The sequence below is a fragment of the Tamandua tetradactyla genome, chromosome 7 (assembly GCF_023851605.1).
Source record: "Tamandua tetradactyla isolate mTamTet1 chromosome 7, mTamTet1.pri, whole genome shotgun sequence".
Classification (NCBI taxonomy): domain Eukaryota; kingdom Metazoa; phylum Chordata; class Mammalia; order Pilosa; family Myrmecophagidae; genus Tamandua; species Tamandua tetradactyla.
The window spans coordinates 47,491,355-47,499,982 of NC_135333.1; the positions used below are offsets into that span (position 1 = coordinate 47,491,355).

The window sequence follows — 8,628 nt, forward strand, 5'->3', positions numbered from 1 at the left end:
AGACTGATATCAGACCTCCCTGCAGTTATTTTCCAGTAGGACTCTTCCTGCTGAGCGCACAGGGCAGGCGGGCATCTAAACTGCCTTTGTACTCCAGGACTTTGATAAACCTTCCCTGTTTGTACTTCATTTTCCAACATTTGCTTTCAGTCCTTTACTTTAAAATTCATAGATCTCACTAGGAAAATATTTTCAAGGATGAAAAAAGAGAGAGATTTACTTTATACACGAAAAAGTAGGAAATATTTTTAAAATGCAGTTTCATGCGAAAATAGGCTACAACACATCCAGACCTTTCTTCTCTGTCACCGCTTGCATTGCTGTACGTTCAAAATCAGTAACTCGCTGGACTTCGGTTTTCATTTCTCCCAGTCACCTTTTGCCCAAACATGCCGCTATTTAAGGGAATCTGGTTCTGTTTCCTCGGAGATAGTGTAACCTCAGACGCACCTGCCATCTGGTGACTTGGAGCGCACCGGACTCGCGCTCCTGGGGTCAGGTCATGCCCAAACGGCGTGAGGTTTACGGCTTCACTGCAATTAGGAGAAGGTTGCGGAACATGCTTAGAATTTTGGTGGTTCTGCTTTACAAAAAGGAGAAAAGACACCAACTGCAGCCTTTTCCTCGGGAGGAGCAGCAACCGAGGACCCGGCAGGCTAGGGAGCGCAGGTGCTTGGGGCCCCAGGGAAGGAGGGAGGAGCCTAGTGCTCCTGGGGCGGCTGGGGACGAATCAGGAGGCTGGGCCACAGTGCCCCGCGGAGCTAGACCCAGCGGCGATCGAGGAGCGCCTTTCAGAAGAGGGAGCAGGATCCCACCCGTGCACCGAGGTCCGTCAGCTGCTGCCGCCAGCATGGCACTGCAGGTGAGCTCACGCCAGGACAAAGCCCTGCTGCGAGGGAGGGTACCTGGTGTTTGGGGAGGGGCGCGGCGCGGCGCGGGCGGAGAGATGCAGCTGGTGCTGGACGTCTCCGAGGGCCCTGTTCCTTCCCAAGATCGCAGTTGTTCACGCCCTGGGCGCTTCTCCCCTTCTCGAGCTCCCAGCACAGCAGGTGCGCATCCCAAGTGAGCCCTACCCCTTCCCTGAGATCAGAAGTGAGCACCCGGAGGGCGCCCCACCCTTTCCTAGCTCCCAGCAACGCAGGTGCAGACACCGCAGTGGCCTGCTGACGACCTCCTGGTTCCCGGGGATAACTAAACCATTCGGCTCAAAATACAAGCCCGGGGGAGAAGGGCACGGGCTCTCGGGAGCTTCCGAGCATTCCGGTCCTTCTACCCCTCTTGCTTTCCCTAGTGGAAAGTGCCCGGCGGCCCGAGGAGTTATGTGGGCGGGGTCTCACCTGCGCCTCCTTGCTGGTAGGTACCTCCAGGCGCTCTCATATGCAAGAGTTTTTCTAAAGGTCAAAGATCTATAAAACTCCTGTTAAAAAGACTATCTTTCTGATATATGAAATCATGTATGTTCAGAGGGGGAAATTCTGGAGAAGAGAACTAATGTAAAGGGAAGAAAAAACATTACAAATCATTCCTTCGCCCAGGTGATGTCTATCACTAACGTGATTACTTGCTGCATGTCTTTTCCATGTCTATGTACCTAGAGGCGTTCATGCACCTAACACTATATTGTGAGCATTTCCTCATTATTCATCTTCTCAAATGTAGTATTTTTTTAAAAGTGTCTTCATAAAATTTCATAGAATGAACACGGCTGACTTTAACCATTTCTTCAATCGATTGAGTTAGGACAGACTCCAGAGTTATCTGGGCTCAAATCCAGGACCCTACCCCTTCTTAGCCTGTGACTTAGTGATTTAACCTCTTTGTGCCTCCATTTCTCCACTTTAAAATGAAGGAGGGGAACTGTTAAGCCTAAACGAGCTACCTGTATTGAGCATAGAAAACAATACTTGGCATATGTCTCCAGTAGGGATATGCTTGTCATTGAGCAATAAGATAAAAATTTAAATTTTTCTCTTATGTGTGACTTGTGCAATACATCTTACAGTTTCCCCAATCAAAACTTTCAGTATCAAAACTTCCTTCAAAATGAAAGGTCCAAAATACCCCTTTTTTAGCTTAATTTTTTTTCTTTGAGAATATTTTCAATCAGGATACAAAAGTGGAGGAACATCACAGAAAAACAGTATGCTAAAAGAATATCAATAACGAATGCCACAATAACAATCCATTTGAGCATTAGAAATATTGGAGGAAAATAACCTTTTCAAAGGCCACAACCAAAAGCTAGTTGCTTAAACGTCTTCCCTTTTTATAATTTAACTGGTATGTGAAAGCAACATGTACTTGTTTTTATCAAGATGCTACCAATGGCTGGCTTGGTGGATTAGTATCTTTTTCTTTATACGATAAAAAATGGTACTGACCTACTCCTATGGAGGTGATAATGCAAATAGAATTTTGAATTCAGCTATAATCTCCAAATTCTACCTTAAAATTACAATAGGTTGACTTCTTCAGCAAAGCTTTCAGGAGAGCTATCAGTCATCTAAAGAATCATCTAAAGAATTCCTAGATGATGAAGCTAAAAGGCATACAGATCCTTCAAGAATATGCATTTGGGGGAGTCTAGGGCATCACAGTTTAACTACTGGAAAGTAACTAAGTCCCATCCACTGCCCCCCCCCCCCACACACACACACACTGACACATGTTTGGAGAGCCAAGAACCATGTGGTTCCTTGACTGTGAGAATTTATAATCTTCCTAGTTCAGTTCTTCAGTGGGAAAGAATTGCTCAAAAGGTACTGTCAATTCCAAACATGGAATGACCAGGTTGGTGGCTTCAGAAAATAAGATTTAATTAGGGTGAGTGTCTACCTCAGAGACTTTCTTTAGCTGTGGTGAAATTCAGAAGTTAGAGGAGTCAGCACGGTTAGGTGGCAAGAGGTTGGTTTCATCTCTGGAAAGGAAGGGTGCTCCCATCTTAAGTATCAGGGTTCTTACGGGGTCTCTGCTGGACTGGAGATACGGCCAGGGTGCAGTGGAATCTGTGCATTCAATGGGATGCCGAGGACACAGCTCCAGGAAATCACCTCAGCAAGGCTAGAATTCCTCGCCAATACAACCTGCCCAGCTGCACAGTAGGGTAGCAACGTTACTGAACTGTCATTCCTTTTGCTCAGAGTCTTTGGAGTTACATGTAAAAAGCTGTGCATTGAAAAGCCATCTCTATTTTATGATCATTTTTCTAATCCTCTTAACATCCATCCACTTATTAATTCATCCAACAAGTAGGAGCTGGGCCCAGACTGAGTCTGTACTATCTACCAGCACTCTGAAAGGCACTGCGCTGGCTGCAAAGATGAATATTTGTGCCTGCCATCTGTTGTAGTGATATGGGAAGCAAATAAATAAATCACACCCATACCTTATGCAGAGCCCTAATAAATGGTATCCCCACTGTATGGAACACCTTTTCTGGCTCCATCCATCCAAAAATGTTTCCTGGCCCAGGCTCAACACCATCTCCTCTGGGGAGGCTCTTACACACCCTGACCCTGTTATGAAGTCACTTCCTCCCGGTGCTTCCCATGTACCTGGCCAGCGACTTCTCCCAGGGAACAATTCACATGGGTACAGCTGACCTGCCTTTCTCCCACCAGCCTACAGCGGACAGGTAGTTCTGTCCACCCTGTCTGCCTGGCACATGTGGCCCATCGCAGGTGTTCAATGCAGTTGTTACATAGTATAATGCTGAGATGAGCTCTGGGAGGACAGGAACATTGTCTTTCTGAACCTAACAGTGCCCTGCCCCCGTGTTAGGCTGAACATCAGGGCAGCTCTGTCCTGGCACAGCACCCCACCACAGTATGTTTCAGCACTAGAATCCCAACCTGGGCATCCTGCAGGGCCATGTTGTCCCCACCACAAGGTGTCCTGTTTGAAATGGATGGATAGCTCAGAGGGATGCACTGGGACAGCACAGAGGTGGAAACGCGAGGGGAGTGCATGTGGGGCAGAAAGAATGATTCCAGAGTGAGGGTGGAGGGCTCCACCTGATGGGGGGAAGGAACCCTGAAGTTGCTTGGGAAACTATCAGGGGCTGAACTTTTCTGCAGAGAGGGTCCAAGGCTTTGATTAGATTTTCAAATGGTTCTGTACTCCTTCTAAATGCAAAGAATGACTTTTCAGAAGCTCTTTCCTGACAGGCAGGAACCCACTGTGGTTTTTGAGAAGTCTTAGAATTCGAAACGAGCCTTGGCTTGCCAAAAGGAATTGATTTGCCATCTATGGAAAGTGACATGGATCCTCATTGCAAACAAGAAGCCTGTGTCACCTGATACAGACAAGGTCAGGTGCCTGTCCTTGGTGGAAAAACCCTGACCTGCTTTGCCCTTTGGAAGACCTATGGATACGCAGTACTTTAATTTTTTTCTTTTTATAATTATAATACATGGACATTGCAGTACTTTTGGGACAGAATATATCGACAAAACTGGAAAACATTAATTAGCGGCAGTTACTATTTACATATTTGAGTATATTTTTTTCAAATCTTAATTTTTTCAACATAGCTTACAAAGCTGAGTGTTTAAAAACAATCTGGCTTTTTTTTTTGTTAGGTTATCAACTAAAGTATTTTTCATGTCCTGCTTTGGTGTAATTTTTTTTCAGGTTTTTCTAGAACTAGTTGTTTTTTTATTTTGTTTTGTTTTTTCCCCAGGGAGCCTTATATTAGCTCACTTCTACTTACCAATCAATGTGAGCCCAGCACTGTTTTAAGTGTTTACACTTGTTAACTAATTTAAATCCCCCCCCACACACACACATACCTGCAACAATCTGATGGGACCATATCCCAGGTGAAGAAGCAGACACGGGTTAAATAACTTGCTCAAGGTCACACTGCTCTTCAGTGGCCAAGGTAGTGAAACCAAGGCAGTCTAGCTGCAGATAACCATGATGTTATGTGTAAAGCCACTGACACTTGCCTTGCAAGACCCTCACAGAGGTGTTTCCCCCGGGGCATTCCCTTGTCACATCACCAGTGCTATTCCCTCCCTGTAAAGGGGTCAGGGCATTTTCAAAATTGTTTCATGGGACTGGTCTCCCATCCACAGGTGACTTTTGTTTATTACAAAGCAACTATCCTTTGCTACTGTCCTGCCTTTGGGACTGGATGGAAATTTTACCAGCATCTCTGATGAGCTCTTATTTTACAGTGAGGCGATTAGCTTCCTCTGCCCAGCTTTGGATCAAAAGGAATCTTCCGGCATTGGAGAGGAAAATATTGAGGGGAGGAGGATAGAATGCTAAATGCCTCATTTAACTGGTTTGATTTATCCCTTGTTTGATACCCAGGCTACTGGTAATTCCTGTTTATTCCTAATTTGAAACAGACCACCATGAGATAAAACATGGTCTATAATTTTTTAAAAAAAGAATAGAAAAATTCTAATATGGAAAATAATCGCCAACCCCCTTTTTAAATTATCAACTAGGAAGATAAAAGGTGGATAGGATGCAGGAGTCAGAGATGCCCCAGGTGCAGAGAGTCAAAGCTGAATCATTCCCTGTGGGAAACATCCCAAGGGAACAGCCCTGGGGAGGCAAAGCTGGATCCTTCCCTGTGGGATACAGCCCCAGGTTTCTGAAGCCCTAACCTCCTGAAGAGGCAGGTAGCTTAGAGTTTCAGTATAGGTGGGGAACGGGGCCCATACTCATGAAGCCCACTTCTTTTAGCCTATTAGCTTGAAGTTAACTAAACAAGTTTTCTTTTCTGGAAATCAGTTGAATAAATCTTATTTTTAGTCTCATGTGTTAAGGGCCCTCTCCAAGCACTTTTGACTCATCAAAAGTATTGCACTCAGAGACAGTCTAGTCTATCAAATAGGTACAAATTAATATTACTCATGTTGAAGAATGTGTACAAATAGGCACCGGAAGAGAAATGACCTGGCAAAGAAATGAATCAGTAGTGTGATGGTCAAGTTCATGTGTCGGCTTGGCCAGGTGTCTGGTCGGGCAAGCACTGTCCCATCTGTTACCTAGTTGTCTGGTCGGGCAAGCACCTAGTTGTCTGGTCGGGCAAGCACTGTCCCATCTGTTGCTATGAGGACATTTCATGGACTTAAATCGTGACCATGTTGGCTGCATTCACAGTTGATTGCAAATTGTCTTCTGCAATGAGTGAGACTTAATCTAATCACTGGAAGGCTTTTAAGGAGGATTCAGAAGAGACAATCACTCTTCCTGCTTCAGCCAGCCAGCCTTTCCTGAGAGTTCATTGAGGACCTTCACTGGAGTTGCCAGCTCGTGGCCTGCCCTACAGATCTTGGACTCTTACATCCCCAAGGTTATGTGAGACACTTTTACAAATTTTATATTTACAGATATCTCCTGCTGATTCTGTTTCTCTAGAGAAATCTAGCTAATACAGATAGCAAAACTGCTGCTGACAAAGTGACTTTTGGAAGAAGAGGTCCCATGGGGGAACTGAGGGAGTTGTACTAAATATAATGCCTCCTTTGTTGTTGTAACGTGGATGAGTTGAACTCCTCCAGTGTTAGGAATTTTATTTATGTCCCCACATTTTCCCTATATATCAGGTAAGTACCAGGAGAACTGTCCATGAGCAAAAAATAAGATAGTTTTGGTGGAACCAAGGCAGCCATGGGCCATTTCTATTGAAGATTTCCTTCTCCTTTCTGAATCCCCACTGCTTAGTGGTAAACACCCCCAAAGGATGACATGCCTGCCTTAACTTGGTGAATGCGCTGTGTGCTTTGTTTCTTTTGCTTTAGGCTGATTTTGACAGGGCTGCAGAAGATGTGAGGAAGCTGAAAACAAGGCCAGATGATGAAGAGCTGAAGGAACTCTATGGGCTCTACAAACAGTCTGTGATTGGAGACATTGACATTGGTATTATGTCATCATATTAAAATAATATACCACTTAGTCTGAACAGAAGCCCACAGTAAGAAAAAAAAAACTTGTAAATATGTCTACCCTTCTTTTGACAGAGTGTCCAGCAATGCTAGATCTAAAAGGCAAGATTAAATGGGGAGCATGGAACCTCCAAAAAGGTTTTTAATTCTTAAACAAGTTAAAACAAACTTTCTTAATTTCCCGATACACCAAGTAGTGAAAGCATCTCTTCATTTCTTTCTAGGGTTGTCGAAGGAAGATGCCATGAATGCCTACATTTCTAAAGCAAAAGAGCTGATAGAAAAATATGGAATCTAGATTTCTCAGCATGTGAGAAATATTTCCTTTTGAAGTCTTCATAATGGTATCATGATCTCAGATTTAGAAGGGAAATGCACTGTGAGTTCTCCATGTGTCACATTTTTCCTATTAATGTGAATTATAATATTTATTTTGAGGAATGTGAAACTACCTATTTAAATAAATTTTACTTGCTTAACCCAGGTAATTTTAAAAGTTATTTGAAAAAATTATTGCTCTGGGAGTAGGTACACAAAGTACTAACAACTATTTGTTCTTTTCATTTATCTGTTCTTTTTTTACAACTAATTTGTATTAAAGGAACATAATAAAAACAGTTCATTGAGAATCAATAACAAGATCATTGCTTCATAACACTTTGGATGTCACATTGAAGCAGGAACTTTTGAACCACAGTCATAACTGGTTCTAGTCCTCATTCTATGATTTATTTACTGAGTGACCCAAGGCAACTCTGTGAAGAATATGGAAAATATTACCAGTCTCACAAGGCTGTGGTAATAGTTGAATGAGATAACTACAGTTTCTTCTCCTCATTTCTCATTTTAAAATAAATTTACAGAAAACATTGCAAATAAGCTGAAAATGTTAATAACCAAAAAAAAAATTGAGTCTAGCAATAGTTCTTCAAGAAAGAAAAAAGCCATCATCGAAATATCTACAATTCTTTTCTTTAAATTTTTACACTCAAGACACAAATCAGATGATCAAGCTAAAGTCTCATATATAGTGATAACTTGTACAGCCTCTGCACCTCATATGTTCAGGTTTATCACAGTGAAAATGCAGAATCTGGAATAGCATATTGGCCCAATACTTAGTCTTTCTTGCTGGTACATAAGCTCTCCAAAGGAAGATTGTCTCATTTAAACAGTTCTAAAACCAGTCTGAGGTCTCACAGGGAAATAGCCCAAATATTAATGTACCCTATTTCCTGCATAAAGGTCTAGGTTTGGCATGGTATGACCAGGGGGATAGATTGAGTTCATGTTACTTTAAAATAATCCTCGTTGATATTTTTAAACTTTTTTTATTGTATAGTATAACATATTTACAAAGCAAAGAAATAGAAAGGCAATACTTTTCAAAGTACTCTTCAACAAGTAGTTACAGGACAGATCCCAGAGTTGGTCATGGGCTACCATATGATCCTCTCATATTTTTCCTTCCAGTTACTCCAGAATGTAGGAGGCTAGAGGGCTTAAATTTTTTTTTCATCACAATAGACTTTTTTCCTCCTTTTTTTGAGAAAAATAACATATATAGGAAAAAGCTATAAATTTCAAACCACAGCACCACAATTAGTTGTAGAACATATTTCAGACTTTGACATGGGTTACAATTTCACAATTTTAGGTTTTTACTTCTAGCTGCTCTAAAATACTGGAGACTAGAAGAGATATCAATTTAATGATTCAGCAT

General features: G+C 42.5%; 1 protein-coding gene across 2 annotated transcripts; it reads left to right on the plus strand.

Moving 5' to 3' along the window:
- Nucleotides 1–747: 747 nt before the first annotated feature.
- On the plus strand, nucleotides 748–7,385 carry ACBD7 (acyl-CoA binding domain containing 7). Of its 2 annotated transcripts, XM_077169337.1 has the most exons (5): nucleotides 748–862; nucleotides 6,224–6,313; nucleotides 6,762–6,879; nucleotides 6,981–7,043; nucleotides 7,130–7,385. In XM_077169337.1, the coding sequence occupies exons 1-5, from the start codon at nucleotides 851–853 to the stop codon at nucleotides 7,201–7,203; spliced, it is 357 nt and encodes a 118-aa protein (XP_077025452.1). In that variant the 5' UTR covers nucleotides 748–850; the 3' UTR covers nucleotides 7,204–7,385. The 2 variants fall into 2 exon arrangements, with proteins under 2 accessions (XP_077025452.1, XP_077025453.1); XM_077169338.1 differs by lacking the exon at nucleotides 6,224–6,313.
- Nucleotides 7,386–8,628: the final 1,243 nt, after the last annotated feature.

Bases quoted from the DNA above. Each gene is read 5' to 3' on its own strand.
- ACBD7 (XM_077169337.1), top strand. The intron at 6,880-6,980 runs GTATTATGTCAT...TTCTTTTGACAG, and splicing joins GATTGGAGACATTGACATTG to AGTGTCCAGCAATGCTAGAT. The intron at 7,044-7,129 runs GTTTTTAATTCT...ATTTCTTTCTAG, and splicing joins AGCATGGAACCTCCAAAAAG to GGTTGTCGAAGGAAGATGCC.